The sequence below is a fragment of the Perognathus longimembris genome, chromosome 9 (assembly GCF_023159225.1).
Source record: "Perognathus longimembris pacificus isolate PPM17 chromosome 9, ASM2315922v1, whole genome shotgun sequence".
In the NCBI taxonomy this organism is placed as follows: Eukaryota; Metazoa; Chordata; class Mammalia; order Rodentia; family Heteromyidae; genus Perognathus; species Perognathus longimembris.
In genome coordinates this window covers 72,317,093-72,337,865 of record NC_063169.1, presented here as the reverse complement: position 1 = coordinate 72,337,865, position 20,773 = coordinate 72,317,093, and the positions used below count along the sequence as shown (strand labels likewise).

The window sequence follows — 20,773 nt, the reverse complement described above, 5'->3', positions numbered from 1 at the left end:
GGGGAAGCACCGCCTCTCGGACACGCAGGCGCACGGGCGGGAAAGGCCTGCGCACGCCGGAGTCCTGGGGGACCTCACAAAAGCCACTCCGAGCCGGTGCCGATGGGACGGAGGGCCGTCTGGCGGTCCCCGGGGACGTCCCTGCGTTCCCGCCTTCCACCTGCGTAGCTGCTCCAGCAGCACGAACGCCTGTGTCTGCTCAGGCAGTGTCCCTGCAGAATTCTCACGGCACCTACGTGGACACCACGCCGCCGTCACCCGCCGTGGGGAGGAGCACCGTCTGTGCTCCAGACCCAATGCCATTCCGCCACAGAAGGGAACACGGTGCCGACGCCTCGGCCAGCGTGCCCTAAGACCTCATTCAGGGCCAGAGGGACGCTTGATGGCACCTCATAAGAGGTAGAGGAGGGGACCCCAACTTTGGAGGTCGCGGGGTGACCGCTCGGGAGGGCAGGGCTTCTTTGTGGGAGGTGGAAAATGGTCTAGAAGTGACGGGTCACTTAGAGTCCTAGCTACTCAGGAGGCTGAGACCTGAGGGTCCCAGTTAGAAGCCGGCTGGGGCAGCAAAGTCTGTGAGATCCTTATGTCCACAGTAAGAAAAAATCCAGAAGTGAAGGTGTGGCCCAAGTGGTAAAACCTCAGCCTCGAGGAAAAAAGCAAAGTAACCGCTGGAGCCCCCAGTTCAAGCCCCAGTGCCGCCCTGCCCCCTCCCCCCCATTAAAAAGGGAGCGAGGTTTCCGGAGCAGATGCGCCCCCGTGGGAAGATCCCACCCTGGCCCACGATGGGAGCGCGGCTCTCACAAGGCGATTCTTAAAAATGACAGCTCACCGCCACCTGTGTCAGGTGTGACCCCAGTTTCTCCTCTCGCCCGCCGCGGCCTCCTCCATCACCAGGGGCAGCTCTCCAGGAGGGCGAGGACCCGATGGGAAGGGCCAGCCAAGGCCTGGGCAGGGCCCCACGGCCCTGGAGAGGGGCGCACGGTACTTGGGGAGGGGGGGCGAGGCCCAGGAAGGGGGCGCAGGGCCAGGAGGAGGGCGCGGGGCTCTGGAGGCTGGCCCAGGCCCGGGGGGGGGGGGGGGGACGCCGGGCTCTGGAGGGGAGGGGGGCGCACGGGGCCCGGGAGGGCGCGGCGGGGCGGGCCTGGCGGGCCCCGGCGGCCGCCCTGACCTCGGGGGCGGCGCCAGCACCCCGGGCGCGGCCGGCGATAGGTCCCACCCCGCCGGCGGCGACCCGCGGGGCCGGGGGCGGGGAGAGGCGGCGGGAGGGCGCGGAGGGCCGGGCGCGCGGCTGCCGGCGGGGCTCGGGCGGGCGCGGCGGGCGCGGCGGGGCGCGGGATGTGGGCGCCGGGCGCCCCCTCGGGCCCCGCGGGCTGGGACCGCCGCCGGGTGGGCGCGCGGCTGCGCGCGGCGCTGGCCGGGCTGCACGAGCTGCAGGGTCTGCGCGCCGCGCACCAGGCGCGGGTGCGGGGCGCCCTGGCCGCGCAGCCCCCGCCGCCCGGGGGCCCCGACCCCTGCGGCGCCCGGGGCCCGGAGCTGCGGCTGGAGGCGACGCTGGCCGCCCTGCAGGAGCAGCTGGTAGGGACCGGGGGCTGGGGCGCGGGGGGCGCGGGGCGCGGGGCCCGGGGCGCGGGGTGCGCGGGGCGCGGGGCCCGGAGCGCGGGGCGCGGGGCCCGGAGCGCGGGGCGCGGGGCCCGGAGCGCGGGGCGCGGGGCGCGGGGCGCGGGGCGCGGGTGCGCGGGGCGCGGGGCGCGGGGCGCGGGGCGCGGGGCGCGGATGCGCGGCGCCCTCCGGGAGCGGCCGGCCCCACCTGCTGCCCCCGCGGGCGGGCGGGCGGGCGGATCCGGGTGCGCGGGTCGCGGGGTTGCATTTCCCGGCTAGCCCCGTCCCCGGGCCCAGCTCCTCCGGGAGGGAGCCTTGGGTCGGGGAGCCCCGGCCACGCGCTCCCGCGGATCGGTGGGATCGGGTCGGATCGTCCCTATCAGATGGGGGGGGGGGTCTGCCTCGGCAACCGGTCATCTGAGCTAAAAAAGAAAAGGCCGGACCTGCGGCTGCCAGCCCAGCTGCGCAGGAGGCTGAGCTCGGAGGCTGAGCTCGGAGGATGGCAGTTCGGAGCCAGCCTGGGCAGGGAAGCCCCTGAGACGCTGACCTCCAGTCCAGCACCCAGAGCAGCCTGGGCGGGGCGCTGTTCGGGGCAGTGCTCGGGCCGACTCTGAGCCTCGGGGCTGGCGCACCCAGAAAGTGGCTTCCAGGCCCCCTGGTCCGGGAGGAGGTGGGGCCGGGGCCCTGGGGGCCGCGCTCGGCCCGGGCCTCTCCCCCGCCCTGGGCCGCTCCCAGCCTCCTGGCTGAAGGGACTCCCATAATTACTTCTGCGAGTGTTACTTCAGTGTATAATTTCATGCAACTTACAAAGGAAAAAAGTGGGTTGTTGCTTTTGTGGGGTGTTTTTTCTTTTTGCAGTGCTGCAGTTTTTTTTAGGAGAGAAAGGAAGATGGTGTAGGCATCTCTTTGAGTCATCTCTTCAGCTGTGAAATTTCTTTTACTGTAGACATTCAGATCTGCCCTGTTATTTTTCCTTTTTAAGTGGCGGCAAGTTGCTAGGTGAGGCCGCCGAGCTCAGCTCCACTCCGCTCAGCTCAGTCCCGCCCAGGAGGTGAGGGTGCGGACGCCAAGAGCCGCCAGTCCAGGGTCTGAGGCGGCCCCAGGACTGCGCCGCCCTCATCACCAGAAAGGAGCCGGGGAGGGGGGCCAGATCCAGCTGCCGCGGGAGCCTGGGTGGGCTGGGGGACCCCCGCCCGCCCACCGGGGCACCATGGCCGGTGTGAGGTGTCCCCCTCCCTCCCCCCCACCGGGGCACCATGCCGGTGTGAGGTGTCCCCCTCCCTCCCCCCCCCACCGGGGCACCATGGCCGGTGTGAGGTGTCCCCCCACCCCCCCCCACCGGGGCACCATGGCCGGTGTGAGGTGTCCCCCCTCTCCCCCCACCGAGGCACCATGGCCGGTGTGAGGTGTCCCCCTCTCCCGCCCACCGAGGCACCATGGCCGGTGTGAGGTGTCCCCCTCTCCCGCCCACCGAGGCACCATGGCCGGTGTGAGGTGTCCCCTCTCCCCCCCCCAGGCACCATGGCCGGTGTGAGGTGTCCCCCTCTCCCCCCCAGGCACCATGGCCGGTGTGAGGTGTCCCCCTCCCCCCCCCCCACCGAGGCACCATGGCCGGTGTGAGGTGTCCCCCCTCTCCCCCCCTCAGGCACCATGCGGGTGTGAGGTGTCCCCCTCTCCCCCACCGAGGCACCATGGCCGGTGTGAGGTGTCCCCCTCTCCCCCACCGAGGCACCATGGCCGGTGTGAGGTGTCCCCACCCCCCCCACTGGGGCACCATGCCGGTGTGAGGTGTCCCCCTCTCCCCCACCGAGGCCACCATGGCCGGTGTGAGGTGTCCCCCTCTCCCCCCACCGAGGCACCATGGCCGGTGTGAGGTGTCCCCCTCTCCCCCACCGAGGCACCATGGCCGGTGTGAGGTGTCCCCACCCCCCCCCCACTGGGGCACCATGGCCGGTGTGAGGTGTCCCCCTCTCCCCCCCCCACTGGGGCACCATGCCGGTGTGAGGTGTCCCCCTCTCCCCCCCCACCGGGGCACCATGGCCGGTGTGAGGTGTCCCCCTCCCTCCCCCCCACCGAGGCACCATGCCGGTGTGAGGTGTCCCCCTCCCTCCCCCCACCGAGGCACCATGGCCAGTGTGAGGTGTCCCCCTCTCCCCCCCCCCAGGCACCATGCCGGTGTGAGGTGTCCCCCTCTCCCCCCCCAGGCACCATGCCGGTGTGAGGTGTCCCCCTCCCCCCCCCACCGGGGCACCATGCCGGTGTGAGGTGTCCCCCTCTCCCCCCCACCGGGGCACCATGCCGGTGTGAGGTGTCCCCCCTCTCCCCCCCCACCGGGGCACCATGCCGGTGTGAGGTGTCCCCCTCTCCCCCCCACCGGGGCACCATGCCGGTGTGAGGTGTCCCCCTCTCCCCCCCCACCGGGGCACCATGCCGGTGTGAGGTGTCCCCCTCTCCCCCCCCACCGGGGCACCATGCCGGTGTGAGGTGTCCCCCTCTCCCCCCCCAGGCACCATGCCGGTGTGAGGTGTCCCCCTCTCCCCCCCCAGGCACCATGGCCGGTGTGAGGTGTGCACCGGACACAGGTTGCCCCCACGGTGACCTGGGTCCGGCGCAGCAGCCCGCGGGCGGCGTGGAGGCAGAAGCGTTCATTTTCAAGGGGCTGGAACCGGGTTGATGTTTAACTTGGCTTCAGCCTTGTACAAGTCAGAGCTGCGAGTATTCAGCCTCTAATTGCAAGTCGTCTTTTGGAGGAGATCAAACAGGTTTTTGTTTAATTTTTTTTTTTTAATGTGTGGAGACCAGAAGGAACACGCAGACTTTGTCTTAAAACTTTGTTCTTGGAATGGATTACGGATCAAAAGAGAAGGAGATTGAGTTAGTGACATCAGCGCCGCGCGGAACACTTTTACATTCTTCTTGCAGTTGGAAAAAAAAGTCATGAGCGATGCTAGTTCTTTAATGCAGAGAGCAGTCCCAGGGCTAGAGTCCAGGAACCTGAGCTAGGGCGGCTCCTCCCCTCCGCTCCTCCAGCCTCCTCCCATTCAGGTGTGAAGACAGGAAGAGGTTTATCTGAGCCCTGCGCAGAGTCATCCGGCAGGAAATCTCCAGTGGGGACATGCTCCGGCTTTTCTGGGGATTTAAGCTGTCCTGAGCAAGGAGAGCAGATCTCATCAAATGGGTGGCATCCTTTTAAATTGCATCTAGAGTTGCCAGGACGGTGCCAAGGGATCCCGCAGAACAAACACATGAGTGGAGCAAAGAGAGAGACGACTTCAGTGCTGTGTCTCCCGGTGCAGATGTCCCTACCCCAGAACCCACATTCTGCCGCTGTCAGTCCTTCTGGGCAGAGCTGACTGAGCCTCACGTTTCCAAAGGAACTGGGGTCCCCAGAAAGCGGCTGCATTTCCATGGTGAACATGATTGGGCCATCCCAGAACCCTTAAGAGGAAAGCCTCACTCCAGCCCTGGCATCCGAGCCCAAGATGGGCCCGAAATCTCTCCCTTCCACCAGCAGGCGCTACCGCGACCTCTGGGAGAGGGGCCGCACGGAAGCCAGGAGAGAGCCGCAGTGAGACCCTACCCCGGGGACACTGCTGGTGGCTGGCACCGCAGGTCCTGCCTCGCTTGGGAAGTGGTGCCTGGAAGCGCGCCTTCGCAGCGGGCTGTGGCTCTGGCTCTGGGATGAGCACTCGGGAGCGAGTCGCCAGCGCCGCACGGGGCCCCGTGGGCCCCCGGGGTTTTCTTGGACTGACTTTGCCTGCCTTGCCGCGAGGCCGTCTCCTTGGGTCTGACCTGCGAGCTCACCTTTCACGGGGCTCGGTGGAGCCTCTTACGCGGGGTACGACGTTTACCCCCAGCGGGACAGAGACCACGGCAGCTGTAGCTCATGCATTGAGTGCTTCCTCTGTACACTCCTGGCTCTCCTGTAAAGTGAGGAAGTGTGTCAGATACCATCTCTGATCCCTAAGGCACATAGGTTTGTTTTTTGTTGTTGTTCTCTGAATATGCCATTAGGTTTTTGCCGGGACTGCCCATGGGGGAGGGCGAAGCAAATGCAAATCCGGCCGTTTTCTGTGCACTCTAAAGGGAGTGTTTTGAAGGGAAGAGTCAGCCGAATCCTTCGTGGCAGCCCTTGGGACGGCGGCTGGAGGCCATGTCCCGGTGCGGGAGGTCTGGCAGGGCCCCCGCTCACCTCTGGGCAGAGGCCCTCTGCGTGGAAGTTCGGGACTCGTGCTCTAGCTGGCTTGGACCTGGCCATCCCCTTCCTGTCCTGGGCACACGATTCCGCGGGAAGGAGGAGCACGCAAAGGCCCGACACGGAAGCCCCAAGCTGGGGCCGGTGCGAGGCGTCGGTGTGGCGGCTGAGAATCCCCGATTCTGGGCCCTTAGGCGGGGGCGGAGGTCGGAGGCGGCCAGCACGGTCTGGGAATCCCTGCCAACCCCCGGATTATCAACCGCAGTCGAGTCTGAAGGCCGGCCGGCCCGGTGCTGAGCACAGAGCCTCTGGGTGGTAGGCTCGCATTCGTGCACAGCCCGGGTTCCGGTGCCTGCGGTTCCAGGACAAGAAGGAAAGCAAGCCGCTGACAGGAAGCGCGCGTGCGCGGCCTTAGTGACGCTCAGCAGTGTTCTTCCTGCGGGTGTGCAGGGCCACGGGGCTGTGTGTGTGTCTGCGTGGGCTGCGCGGGCCCTCTGCCGTGCTCGCGACGCTCGCCCTTGTGAGAGCGTGCGCGGCGAAGCGGGGGTGTCTGTGCCGCCCGATGGGGCGGGGGGCACACGGTTGTCCAGCTCAGGGTGGGTTCTGCCGTGCTCAGGATGGCAGATCGCGTGGAGACGCGGAGACTCGCGACCTCGGACGCGACTTCAGCCCGGCGCGGCGCCTGGAGGGGGAGCCCGGGCAGACGGGGCGGTGGGGGCCCGCGTCCAGCTCCCCTCACCCCGGTGAGGCGTGGAGAAGCGACTCGCTCCGCCACAGGACGGCACCCTCGCCGCTTCCCTCTCATGCCCGCCGCTCCACTGACATCACCAGCAGAACTCCCAGCAGAAATATCACCCCCCCGGGAAGGACGCTCACGCCGGGCCCCCAACCCCAGCCGATGGGGTCAGGAGGATTGCCCTCTGAGGCCAGCTCGGGCAAAAACGGGGCGCGACACTTTGCATCGACCGATAGAGAGTTGTGCACGGTGCTGTGGGTCTGTCAACCTTGCTGCACCAGAAGTGTCAACAGGAGGGCCACGGCCTCGGCTGACGTGCGCAGAAAGCCAGACTCCCTTAGAAATCACCGGATGTGTGGCTCAAGGGGCAGAGCTCCTACCTAGCACGTACAAAACCCCGAGTTCAAACCCTAGTACTGCCAAAGGGAAAAAACAAACATCATTTTCTGTAGTAGAATGAGCTACATAATTGCATCCATTAATTATCTACCCTAAAGCGAATCATTAATCAAAACAATACGTTGGGAAACAAGGTGAAACTTTCCAGTCAGGAGAAAGAAATCAGCACTTACTCCATGGTTAGTTCAGTATGCACATACACATGTCATTGCATATGCTGTTTCTATGCCTGTGTACACACAGACACGTGTGTATAGATGCATATATACATGTCCTCGTGTTCATAACGATAGATAATTAAGCAGACACAGAGCGGTGTCTGTGGTTTATAAACAGTAGCTTCTGCTCTCAGCAACCACACAGGTGCACCGTAGAGTGAGGCCAGGCTCTGAGGGAGAGCTGGGGTGGTTACTGTCTGTGTTCCTGGGGCGAGAGCTGGGACTTCCTGCCTTGTGTGCCCGGGTCCCTGCCCAGGGCTCCCTCCCCCGCAGCCCCCCTGCTAGCTCTGTCGGGTGGGAGCGTCCCTCGGCGGTGAGCTGGGAGTCGGGCGCCGGAGCACAGCCCCTCCTCCCCGTAGGACGCACTGTACCTTGGGGCCACAGCCCCAGGCCGTGGTGAAGAACATCACAATACCAAGTAAACTCTGACCTAGAAGTAAACGCAAGCAAATAGGAACGCCACCCGTGGAGCCCGCGATGGTTCTCTGTGGCCACGTGGCTCATCGGTTGTAGTCTGCATTCTTACAAAGTACCTCACTGGAAATTGCAGATAGTTTTAAAGTTTGTTGGAGGAAACTCTATGAATGTGCTCACATGCGTAGGTTGGGGGTGGAGGGGAAGTGTATGGTACATATGCGCACATGGTAGGTACTCCAGTGCCAGTGGACTCTTTCCTGAAGAGTGTGTGTGTGTGCGTATGCATGTGTGTGCTTGTGTGTACGTGTGGTGAGCAGGCATCACCGGACTCTTTCCTGAAGTGTGCACATGCATGTGTGTGTGCATGTGTGTGCTTGTGTGTATGTGTGGTGAGCAGGCATCACCGGACTCTTTCCTGAAGTGAGTGTGCACATGCATGTGTGTGTGCATGTGTGTGCTTGTGTGTATGTGTGGTGAGCAGGCATCACCGGACTCTTTCCTGAAGTAAGTGTGCACATGCATGTGTGTGTGCATGTGTGTGCTTGTGTGTACGTGTGGTGAGCAGGCATCACCGGACTCTTTCCTGAAGTAAGTGTGCACATGCATGTGTGTGTGCATGTGTGTGCTTGTGTGTGCATGTATGTGTGGTGAGCAGGCATCACCGGACTCCTGAAGCAAGTGTGCACATGCATGTGTGTGCTTGTGTGTACGTGTGGTGAGCAGGCATCACCGGACTCTTTCCTGAAGTGTGCACATGCATGTGTGTGTGCATGTGTGTGCTTGTGTGTACGTGTGGTGAGCAGGCATCACCGGACTCTTTCCTGAAGTAAGTGTGCACATGCATGTGTGTGTGCATGTGTGTGCTTGTGTGTACGTGTGGTGAGCAGGCATCACCGGACTCTTTCCTGAAGTAAGTGTGCACATGCATGTGTGTGCTTGTGTGTACGTGTGGTGAGCAGGCATCACCGGACTCTTTCCTGAAGTGAGTGTGCACATGCATGTGTGTGCATGGGAGGTGGGTGTCAGTGGACTCTCTCTCCTGCAGCTCAGCAGGGGATTGCTTCACCATGGGGGGCGGGGGGGGGCAGCCCCAGTTAAGGAGGCGTGCCTCCAGCACGTGACAGCGCACAGGTCGCATTCCTAATGCAGCTGGCGTGACCTGGGTCCGCTTCCTTTCTCCTCCTTCCCTGGCTCAGTCCCGGCTGAGGCGGCGGGACACCGGCCTGAAGACTCACCTGGACCAGCTGGGCCAGCAGATCGGCGAGCTGCAGCTGGACGTGTGCCGGCCCTCCTGCGACGCCCTGGACAGCGACAGCAGGCCCAGCTCGGGTACGCAGCGGGCGCCCCGAGGCCCTGCACCGCGGCCGGCGTCACCGCTTTCGACGCAAGATCCCGGGCGGCGTTGGGGGGTGCTGGCCCTGTCTTAGGACGCGGGGCTGGGGGCGGGTGTGCCTGGCGGGCTGCGTGTCCCCGGCCCCCACGCCCCGTCCACGCGCCTGCTTCGTAGTCGGCTCTGGGCTGGGTGCCCGGCCGGCCTGGGGACCCAGGAACCTTGGAGCTCACCCCCTGACTGTGCGACTGCGGAGCCCTGGAAAGGCGCCTGGGCAGGGGAGAGGAGGGGGCGGGGGCCCAGGGAAAGACAGCACCCCGTTTCACGGTCAGTCTGTGGAGCGCACTGGCCGAGGACGGGACCAGCCCCCCCGGGGCGCAGCTGAGGCCGACTCTGACCCGCCCACGCCAGCACAGCTACAGAGAATGACCCAGAGCCTTGCTTCCCTGGGCCCGTCCAGGGGCCCCCTCACCTCTCTCCGGGCCGGCGCAGTCGGGGGAGGCCTCCCCGGATGGAAGGCCCTCCCCCCGGGGTGCACTGACCGGTCCCTGTCGGCCCTGTCCAGGCTTCTACGAGCTGAGCGACGTGGGCTCCTCCTGTGCCTCCGTGTGCAGCGAGCGCCTCTCCCCTTCGCCGGGCACCGGGCCGCCCGTCTTCCCGCCCGCCAAAGCCCGGCCCGGCGTGGGCGACTGGCGGCCCCGGTCGGCCGACGAGACCTCGGTGCCCACGCGGAGGCCCCCGCCCACGGAAGAGGGCGCCCGGCCCCCCCGGGAGCGAGCTGACAACGCCGGCCAGCCCTGCGGTGTGTTCCGGCCCAGGCCAGTGTCTACCGGTGAGAGCCAGGAAGGAGGGCGTGCCCTGTGGGTGTGAGCAGATCACAGAGGCACCCCCGCCCCACGTGGAGCCCCCCACGGGCCCGGTGCGCCCTCGCACTGCAGGTGGGCGGGGCCGGTCATTCGCTTTCTCATTATTCAGATTGGACATCAGGAACGTCGGTGGGTTTTCAGTCCTCCAGAGCCCCTGATTAGCTGTGTTTGAAGTCTAGATTCAAGCAGATTGGTAGAGGTAGCTCACTTACCTTAGCGCCTCAAAGGAAAAGGGTTTCGTGTGTGTGTGCGTGCGCGCGTGCGCGCGTGCAGTGCACCGGTCCTGGGCCTTGGACTCAGGGCCTGAGCACTGTCCCTGGCTTCTCTGTGCTCAAGGCTAGCACTCTGCCACTTGAGCCACAGCGCCCCTTCTGCCCTTTTCTATAGATGTGGTGCTGGGGAATCGAACCCAGGGCTTCATATATACACGAGGCAAGCAGTCTACCACTAGGCCATATTCCCAGCAAAGGGTTTCATTATTTTTCCAACATAAGACACAAGACAGGAGATGGGCCTCGGCGTATCATTGGTCTCTCTGAAGTGAGAGCTCCAGATCCACTCCCAGGGTCCTGGGGGACCTGTCGTGTCCCCTTCAGCTGCAGGCCTTGATCTCTGGAGGCCCCGGGCTGTGTTAACGGGGGAGCTGAGATGGCTCTTCCTGCTGCCAAGGAGCCCAGGGATCCCTATGCACGCACAGGCCACCTCTGGCAGGTGAGGAGCAGGGGTCAGTACGCACGCACAGGCCACCTCTGGCAGGTGAGGAGCAGGGGTCAGTACGCACGCACAGGCCACCTCTGGCAGGTGAAGGAGCAGGGGTCAGTACGCACGCACAGGCCACCTCTGGCAGGTGAAGGAGCAGGGGTCAGTACACACGCACAGGCCACCTCTGGCAGGTGAAGGAGCAGGGATCAGTGCGCACACACAGGCCACCTCTGGCAGGTGAGGAGCAGGGGTCAGTACACACGCACAGGCCACCTCTGGCAGGTGAAGGAGCAGGGGTCAGTACACATGCACAGGCCACCTCTGGCAGGTGAGGAGCAGGGGTCAGTACGCACGCACAGGCCACCTCTGGCAGGTGAGGAGCAGGGGTCAGTACGCACGCACAGGCCACCTCTGGCAGGTGAGGAGCAGGGATCAGTGCGCACACACAGGCCACCTCTGGCAGGTGAAGGAGCAGGGGTCAGTACACACACACAGGCCACCTCTGGCAGGTGAGGAGCAGGGGTCAGTACACACGCACAGGCCACCTCTGGCAGATGAGGAGCAGGGGTCAGTACACACGCACAGGCCACCTCTGGCAGGTGAAGGAGCAGGGGTCAGTACGCACGCACAGGCCACCTCTGGCAGGTGAAGGAGTAGGGGTCAGTACACACGCACAGGCCACCTCTGGCAGGTGAAGGAGCAGGGATCAGTGCGCACACACAGGCCACCTCTGGCAGGTGAGGAGCAGGGGTCAGTACACACGCACAGGCCACCTCTGGCAGGTGAAGGAGCAGGGGTCAGTACACATGCACAGGCCACCTCTGGCAGGTGAGGAGCAGGGGTCAGTACGCACGCACAGGCCACCTCTGGCAGGTGAGGAGCAGGGGTCAGTACACACGCACAGGCCACCTCTGGCAGGTGAGGAGCAGGGATCAGTGCGCACACACAGGCCACCTCTGGCAGGTGAAGGAGCAGGGGTCAGTACACACACACAGGCCACCTCTGGCAGGTGAGGAGCAGGGGTCAGTACACACGCACAGGCCACCTCTGGCAGATGAGGAGCAGGGGTCAGTACACACGCACAGGCCACCTCTGGCAGGTGAAGGAGCAGCGGTCAGTACACACGCACAGGCCACCTCTGGCAGGTGAGGAGCAGGGGTCAGTACACGCACAGGCCACCTCTGGCAGATGAGGAGCAGGGGTCAGTACACACGCACAGGCCACCTCTGGCAGGTGAGGAGCAGGGGTCAGTACACACGCACAGGCCACCTCTGGCAGGTGAGGAGCAGGGGTCAGTACACACGCACAGGCCACGTCAGATGGAGGCAAGACTTGCAGGCCGCTGGGAGGTGCAGGCTGGGGAGCCTGAGTCCTCCTTGCTGGTGTCTTTACCGGTCCTTCTCTTTTCTAGGTGACCTTGAGAGAGTTCTCCCAGCTGACCGGGGGCCGCACAGCGCGGGCCCAGACAGCGCGCCTGCCGCCTTCTTCTGCCCGGGGCTAGACATGCCCTCCCAGGCCCTGGACCCCACATACCAGCGCGACCTGGTCTCCAGGGGGGGGCAGGAGGTGTACGCGTACCCCAGCCCTCTGCACGCAGTGGCCCTGCAGAGCCCCCTGTTTGCTCTCACCAAGGAGACCCCGCAACGCCTCAAGCACTCGCCCCCCGACCCCCCCTCTAGGCGCCGGAAGTCCGAGTGGGACCCAGGCCGGGCCCGTCCATGCGCTGGGCACAGCTGGAGCCTACATCGACCGGCTGCTGAATCTGAGGGTCCAGAGGGCCCCCCAGCGGAGTGCCGTGGGGGCGCAGGGCCCCCCGGGATGTGGCGCGTCTCGCTCCCCACAGCGCCCACGGGGCCGGTGGTGGGCGGGCGGTGGCCGGCCCGGGGAGCCGGGGCGCACCCCGGGGGAGGACGCGCCCAGCGGGGCCGCCAGCAGGGCCCGCCCCGCGCAGCAGCGGCCTGTGGCCTCCGTGGACTCCCTCTCCCCCCACGGCCCCCCGGAGGACGGGCCCCCGCCCTGGAGCGGCCACGTGGACCGGGAGCCCGCCGCAGGCCCCCCGCCCTGCACCCCGATTCCGCAGCGCCGCGGGGACGGTGGCCCGGGCGGGGTCCCGTCGCCCTCTGGGAAGGGGGCCCGCGGGAGCCCCCTGCGGGCCCCGGGGCCCTGTGTCCGCCCGGCCCGCACCGCCCGCGAAGCCTCTCCCGCCGGGCTGAAGGCCGGCCTCCCGCCGATGCGGGCCGCGAGGGCCCGGAGCCGGGCCGGCAGCAGGGCGCCGCGGCCCGGGAAGCCTCCCCCGGCACCGCCCGGAACGCCCCGGGGCTTCCACGCCGTCCCCGTGCTGCCCCTGGCCTGGGACCCCCAGTGCAGACCCCCCGGCGGAGGCCCCAGGGGGAGGCCCGTGCTGGCCAGGGGGGCTCCTGGGCGGTCCTGCTCCGAGTCCACCCTCTACCCGGCGCCTCTCCTCGTCCCCCTGGTCGTGGCCCGGCGGGAGGGGTACCTGTCCCCCGGGGGGCCGGCGCCCCTCGGTCCCCCCTCCCGGAGGAAGCAGCGCCGGTGGCAGTCCACCGTGGAGATCTCAGCCCAGGGCCGCCCCGCCAGCCGCCCCGAGCCCAGCGCGGGGCCCCCCAGGCCCGTGACGAGGAAAGCGAGCGGTCCTGGGGCCCAGAGCAAGCCGCCGCTGGCCCGCCAGGACGCCTGCACCCGGGGCGGGCCGGAGCCCTCGGAGGAGGCGGCCGAGTGTGCCTCCCTGTTCCACGCCACCATCGCTGAGACCAGCGAGGAGGAGGAGGAGGAGGGGGAGGAGGAGGAGGAGGAGGAGGAGGAGGAGGAGGAGGAGGAGGAGGAGGAGGAGGGGGAGGCCAGCGACCACACCACCAGCCGCTTTGGGGACCAGGAGTCCAGCAGCAGCGACACCGAGTGCCGTGTGCAGAGCAGCAGCAGCAGCCCAGCCGCCGACAGGGCAGAGGCTGTGCGGGGGGCGCCGGCCTGGCCGGGGGAGCCCCCCCAGTCTCTCCCCAAGGCCCCCAGGGGGGCGAGGCCGCCCTTGCCCCCCGTGCCCAAGCTGTGCCGCATCAAGGCCTCCAAGGCCCTGAAGAAAAAGATCCGCAGGTTCCAGCCCACAGCCTTGAAGGTCATGACCATGGTGTGAGCGGCGGGGCCCTGAGCGGGACGTGACCCAGGCCACGCGGCAGGTCGACCAGCCTGGGGGGCCCTGCTGCGTGGCTTCTCCGCCGGAGTCCCCCTCCGAGGCGCCGGCCCTGTGCTGGCTGTGAGCCTGACACCTGAGAACCGCAGGATGGCGATACAGACTCAGTCCCTCACGCCTGGGGCAGCGCGTTCCCGTGCGGCCATCGAGCCCAGCCCTGGGCTCAGGCTCCAAGTCCTTAAGCTGCTCCCCCCCCCCCCCGAGGCATTACCTTCAGAACACTGGGCCTGCCTGCCGGAGGAGACCAGAGCCGAATCCCAATCCCATGCGATGCTCGGCATGAATACACGCCCAAACCACTCCATGTCCCTGCAGAATAAAAGTACCTACTAGATGCCCTCTCTCGTGCTCGTCCTGGTCTTTCTGGCCCCTGTGCGGCCTCGGCAGGGGTCCAGTCAGGCCTTGTGGGTGCGAGGTGACCCTGAGGAAGGGGGCGCCCTGGAGGGGGCTTCTGTGGCCAGGCGTGCAGGGGGTGGAGGGTACCGAAGTCCCCCCGGTTCCTGCAATCCATTGCCTCGCCGCCGAGTCTCACGCACCACGCACACACACACAGCAGGCCCTGGGAAGAACCCAGTTCCAAACCCAGCTGAACTGAGACAGGGTTTGTACGGGTGCTCATTCCTGTAACAAGTAGCTGGTTTGGGATGCAGTTGGATGAGATCAACATGTGAGAAATTGGTTGATGGCTCCTAACGAGGAAGCCCCCTGCTGTCAGGGAACAGGGGTACACCCACACCCCGTGGACAGAGGGCGCAGGGGCTTCCCACGGGGAGGGGCAGTCACTGCCCAGCAGCCCTGCCGTCGAGCACCGGCTGAAGAGGGGCTGGGGAGACCCCTGCTCTGCCACACGGCCTTCCACGGCTGCCAGCCCCCTCCGGAGGACAGAGCTAGCCGGCAAACGGGCTAGTCAGTAACCTGGCCAAGCCGAGCAGATGCTGGCGGGTGACACCGGGACCTTTCCATGAGAGCAGGAAGCAAGTGGCCCTAGGGAAGCCCCCAGAGCTGCGCAGAAGCAGTTGGGAACATCAGTGAGCAGGGGCCCACCACACGGCATTCTTGACGGCATTCCTGGGTGCCGTCCTGAGAGAGGGGGCTGCAATCGCCCCAAGGCGTTCTGCACCCTGGGCAGGAGCCGGGCATCCTCCACGGAACCAGGCAGCCTCTGTGGAACCGTGGGACCAGGCAGCCTCTGTGGAACCGGGCTGTCACTTGCACTTGGCAGCCTCAAGCAGTGGACAGGAACGCTTCCTGGTGGGGGGGGCATGGAAGTGGCAGGCAGGGCTGGATGCAGCTCCCGTCCACCGAGACGGTGCCCAGCCCCGGCACGGGCGTGTGCTACCTGAAGCCACAACCGCAGAGACCAGTGCACGACACACAAGGGAACTTGACCTCTACACGACTGGTCCTTCCTGTGGAAGGCCCGACGCGGCAGCCAGGAGGCCAGGTCAGCTCCCACAGGGACTGCACGGTGTCAGGTGACATGAGACCCCACTCGACACGAAGACTGGACGCTTGCAACCCCTTACGTGTAACGTAGGGGAAAGCGCGGCTTACCGAAGCGTCCTCAGAGACCCGTGGTTGAGACAATCTCCTCTGCTTGGGTTAGGGTGGGTATTGATTAACTCCAGGCCTAGAGCGCAGTTCTTGGTGGCTGACATTTATTGTCTACTATTTATTTTTAACAGGTGCATGTGATTGGTAATTAATATTTACTTAGCGCTTTTGGCAACGCAGTTCCGGGAAGGTCTTCCTTTGGTGCTCATGACACTGGTGCATTCGGGGTGGTGGGCGTATTGTGCGGCCGCCGCGTTGAAGCTGAAGGACCTGGAGTCTCAATGAACGAGTGCGCAGTGCAGACGGCCGCACAGCCAGCGAGCCGAGGGGGCCGAGGTCGGCCCAGGGCCTCCCGCTCAGAGCCGGCGCTGCCAGCCTGTTCATCGCCTGCGGGGAGGGCACACCCCTCAGCCCTGCGTTGCCGCCTTCTCCTAGTCTCTCATCTCGCTCGGGTGTTCTCGGGCCTCCCGTTCGCTGGAGCTCCACGGATGAAGACGCCTTCTGTCTTGGGGAGAGGTTGACATCCGGGACTTTTGCTAGCCGGCTTTGCAGGCCCGGTGTGCGCAGAAACCGTGACCAGAACGCAGCCCCTGCCCTGGCCTCCAAAGGAAGCTTGTTGTTCACACGCCTCTGGGTCTTGCTTGGTTGCTCTTCTTGATTAGCCGATTAGAGTTGTGCACATGTGCACCAAACAAGAGCATGTTTTGATGTCTGTGCCGGACACCGTGAGTCAGGCTCATTTTCACGCAGAAATCCTCTGACGTTCCCAGTGGGTAACGAGGAGATGGGCCATGTCCCTAAATAATAAGCAGAATGCAGCACTAGAGCGAGCGCTCTGCCTCAGGCCACCCGGTCTTCACATCAAATATTGCTAAGCTGTATTTATGACGCCTTAAGAAGCTGTCCTTCAGTGGGGCTGAGGTCATCCACTTCCTCGTGCTTTTGTGGTTCTCCATGCAATGAGATCACTCCCAGATACTTTAATGCAATGTCTTCCAAACTTCCTGCAGCACTAGCTTCAAACTTTAGCAACCAAGGCATTGCTCCTACTCCCCAAAAAGGGTGACTAGAACTTGTGAAACAATAGTGTTGAAAGTCTGCCTGGTTAAGAATGAGAAGTAATGGGCTGGGAATACGGACAACTGGCAAGAGTGCTCGCCTCCTATACATGAAGCCCTGGGTTCGATTCCCCAGCACCACATATATAGAAAACGGCCAGAAGTGGCACTGTGGCTCAAGTGGTAGAGTGCTAGCCTCGAGCAAAAAGAAGCCAGGGACAGTGCTCAGGCCCTGAGTTCAAGGCTCAGGACAGAAGACAGGGACAGTCCCACCTGCCTGGGTGGGCGCGAGCTCCGGTGCTGGCCGGCCCTCAGAGAACTACCGTCACTGCCGGCTGCTCCCTTCTGCCACCCAGGACCCCGGCGTTTGTCCTGCCCGGCACCTCCTCGGCACCGCAAAACTGCAAAATGCTTGCGACTGGCTCTGCCCTCCACAAGACACGGGCTTCGTATCTTTGAGTCAGAAATGTCGACAAGACTCTCTAGGGCCCTGCTTTGGCTGGCTGTAGCACAGACAACGCGATGTTTGTCCTCCAGCCCCAGCCTGGGTGTCACCGGAGCGTGGAGTTGGTTGTCTGCTGGCGGCCAGCAGCCAGAGCCCCGGGGCAGAGCCTCTTTTCTCTTTCACAATTAGCGCTGAGCAGCTTTGAAGCCACCGAGAATACCCCAAAAGGCTTATCTGAAATGCCCAGTTTTGTTCAGCCCGGTTATTTTTAGAGAGAGCTGGCTACAGAGCAGATCTGCCTAGATAAAGCGCCTGGAAATCAGCACGCATGGACGGGCCTGTTCTGATGAGTCCGGTGCCCACTGGGAAGGCACAGATGGCAGAGGAGCGGAGACGTCGGGTCCCGGCCCCACCCCTGGGACCCACACACCCTTTCTGTCTCCCGGGCCTCTGTGGGCTCCCTGGACCCTGGTCCCCATGGGGCCTAGATGCCCCCGTGAGGGGCCTGGGCAGGACAGAGCCAGCCAGAGGCCCCTCACCCTATCAGTTTATCAGTTGTGCCCACCCCCCCCCCGGCAGGGCAGAGGGTCCCCAGGATCCTGCAAGTCCTGTTCTGGGCCCTGGGTTTCCATCGTTGGCTTCAGTCCGCTCTCCAGCAGCGGGGCAGGTGTGGTGGCGCTCAGGGCCCAGCCCACGCCCCGGGGGCACAGAGCTCCACTTGAGCCGTTGGGGGGGGGGGCTTGGCGGGGCCGAAGCCGCACATAGCAAAAACACCTCGATCCCCTCCCCGGGGGGCCTGCGTGGCCCGGGAAGGCGTGGGCCCGCTCCTGCTCGCTGGCGCAGCCCCACCCTGGGCGGAGGGAGGGCCCCCAGCACCGGCCTGCCCTCCCTCGGGCTGTGCGAACCGGCGCCCGCAGAGCCCGCCTCCAGGGCCGCCCTCGGCTTCCCTGGCAGCCCGTTCTAAGCCCAGGGGCTTCGCCACCCGCGTGAGCAGTGCCCGGTGAGCAGCCGCCAGGCCTCCGCGCGTGGTTTCCTCATGCCGGGCTTGGCGCTTCTACCAAGACTAAACGTGACTTCAGGTTCTCTCCTAAGTGAGGTTAGCCGTCCATGGACAGGGTCGAGCAGAGAGGAACGGTCCAGGCAGAGGGGAAGGACGGGATCGGAAGGGGGAGTGGAGACTCGGATCCACTGTGGGGCTAGGCGGGCGCGGTGCAGGGCTGATGTGGGGAAACCTCTGGTGTGCGGGGGGGAGGGGCGGGGAGGGGGGGTGAAGGATGAACAGGTGCCGGCCTGGTACGCCCCCGGGGCCTAACACACAGCCAATTACCAAAGCTAACTCACTGGCCGACGGCCTCAGGCACGCCCCTGAGAATCCATCACCACTCAGGACAGGAGACCGGCTTCTGCGCCCCACCTCACGGTGTCTGTTCTCGGCTTTCAGTTCTACACGGGGGAAGAGTTTGGACAAGCTTACCCACACGGGCCTCCCACTGCAGAGAGCACCCTAACCCGTTGGGCTCAGACACACTTTTTTCCTGTGTACGTGGGGCGGAGGAATCGAACCCAGGGCTTCATGCATGCTAGGCGAGCGCTCTACCACTGAGCCACCTTCCCAGCCCCCATCAGACATGCTTTTTAAAATGTAAGGTGACATCAGGTGCTGGTCCCTCATGCCTAGAATCCCAGCGACTCAGGAGGTTGAGATCTGAGGATTACAGCTCGAAGCCAGGACAGCTGGACTGGAAAAATCAAAGGCAGCTTGCTGATGGAAGCAGCTGCTGTGGCCGGTGGCAGTGCCCTCTCCGCAGTGGGCAGTGCCCTCTCCGCAGGTGGGCAGTGCCCTCTCCACAGGTGGGCAGTGCCCTCTCCGCAGGTGGGCAGTGCCATCTGCAGGGTCAGGCCATTCAGAATCCCTAGGCTTGGTCTTGGGTCCCGTCACATCAGTCTCCCCCACGGAGGGGTGGGGGCGGGGGGAGGCAGATGAAACCGTGGATCTGAGGTACCCAAGCGCCCAGGCCCACTGTGTCAGGGCTGCCCCCGCTGGCCACAGGCGCGAGACCACGCGAGGGCCACGGCGGAGGGCAGACCACGCCTGCCGACCGCACGGAGAGCCCGAGCCAAGGAAGCCCCGGCGGTAGAGACTCCCACTCAGCGTTGTACCACCTGCTGACCGTCCTGTCCCTGCCGGGCTCCGGCAGAGAAGGCCGTTTCTCAAGTTACACAGCCGGGCAGATAGGGCCTGGTGAGTCACTGGCCGTGCTAAACATTAGCCCTGGCGGAGGAGGGGGGCAGCCCGCGGTGGGGGCCCCCTCCCCTGTCAGGCCTGCCTTGGCAGTGCCCCATCCTGGGGGGTTCTTCCCCGGTGAGAAGCCAGCCATCCGGTGGCCATCCTGTCCAGGCTGGGAAGGGGGACAGGGCCACTGTGCTCTTCGTGGCGGCTTAAGGAGGGAGACAAGGCTCTGGGGACCAAAGGTCAGGGAGCCTTCCCAGCCAGGGTCTCCTGGTGACCCGTGACACAGGGGAGGGCCGGAGGAGAAGCAGAGCTAACCTGTCCCTCCCGTCACGGGGTTCGGTGTCACCCGCGCCTGTGAGGAGAAGAGGACCGCTCAGAGATGGGGTTGAGGGCCACAGAGGAGACCTCAACTGGCCCCCACCATCGAGCAGGGCGATTGCCGGGGAGCAGACGACCTGCTGGGGCCCTGTCCCCGGGATCTGCCGTGGAGGAGGGCCCCTGGGGGCCACAGGCCGCCTCCTCTTAGACTCCAGGTGACCAGGACCCTAGCCAAGAAGCAGAGCACCACAGCAAGTCTCCCAGAGGGCACAGCGGTCCCAGCGAGTGGGCCTGGGCCCGGGCCGGGAGGGGAGGACCCCCCCCCCCGCACCGCTCGCTCTGTGCAGCAACAGAGAAAACTCTTAGAGGAGCTTGGGTGGCGGAGGCAACCAGCCAGACACACCCGTGCTGCAGGCCTAGCCATGAGCTCGTCCGCAGGTCCTGAGAGCCACCGCCCTGGGCGTCACTGAGCCACCGTGGAGGCCCCCAGGGCCAGGCGTAGCCCCAACCAGGAGACAGCCCCTCACGCAGATCCCGGAGACAGCCCCCCCCACAGGTGCAGGAGACAGCCCTCCCCCCCCCGCAGGTGCAGGAGACATCCCTCCCCCCCCCCGCAGGTGCAGGAGACAGCCCTCCCCCCCCGCAGGTGCAGGAGACAGCCCTCCCCCCCGCAGGTGCAGGAGACAGCCCTCCCCCCCCGCAGGTGCAGGAGACAGCCCTCCCCCCCGCAGGTGCAGGAGACAGCCCTCCCCCCCGCAGGCGCAGGAGACAGCCCTCCCCCCTGCAGGTGCAGGAGACAGCCCTCCCCCCTGCAGGTGCAGGAGACAGCCCTCCCCCCCCACAGGCACAGGGGACAGCCCTCCCCCCCCCCGCAGGCACAGGAGACATCCCTCCCCCCCCCCCCCGCAGGTGCAGGAGACAGCCCCCCCCCCGGCAGGCCCAGGGGCCAGGGCCCCCCCGGCAGTCCAGTCAAAGCCCACGCCGAGGGGGGAGGCTGCGGCCATTTGGTGTGGGTGGCCATGAGAGCCAAGGAGAGGGAAGCGCGTCTGCCATGGCCCGTCCGGGCGGCCGTGTCCCCGCGATTCCTGTGCGCGGTGGCGCCTCTCAGGGCGGCCTCAGGCCTGCCGCTTCCCTGCGGGCCCCCAGCTTCCCACTGTATCCACGGGGGCCGGCGGCCCGCCCCGCCCCCCATCTTCCGCTCAGGACCTGGGTGCTGAGGTGACGCTGCGTCTGTCAATGACACCTGACGGTGGGGGGGGGAGGGGGACCCCCGCCCCTGTGCTCAGGAAGCTTCCACACGCAGCCTTTCTCCCTCAAAATGCAAATGGGTTCTAAAAAGAAACTAGGATTCCGTGTGCTTCGCCCACTCCCGGCCGCCACCAGCGTCTTGGGGCGCCTCTGAGGGGGCCACGCCTGGCTGAGGGGGGGCCGGGTCCTGCCACGCCGCCCCGCGAGGGAGGGCCGGGCCCCGCCACCGCCGCCCCGCCACCGCCGCCCC

The 20,773-nt window shown here is 65.6% G+C and overlaps 1 protein-coding gene across 1 annotated transcript; it reads left to right on the top strand.

Moving 5' to 3' along the window:
- Nucleotides 1-1,335: 1,335 nt before the first annotated feature.
- On the top strand, nucleotides 1,336-13,658 carry LOC125357621 (dapper homolog 2-like). The gene is given in 6 exon segments (XM_048354573.1): nucleotides 1,336-1,575; nucleotides 8,761-8,893; nucleotides 9,460-9,726; nucleotides 11,874-12,129; nucleotides 12,131-13,238; nucleotides 13,287-13,658. Coding segments are annotated over 6 exon segments (2,328 nt in total). The 3' UTR covers nucleotides 13,611-13,658.
- The last annotated feature ends 7,115 nt before the right edge of the window (nucleotides 13,659-20,773 follow it).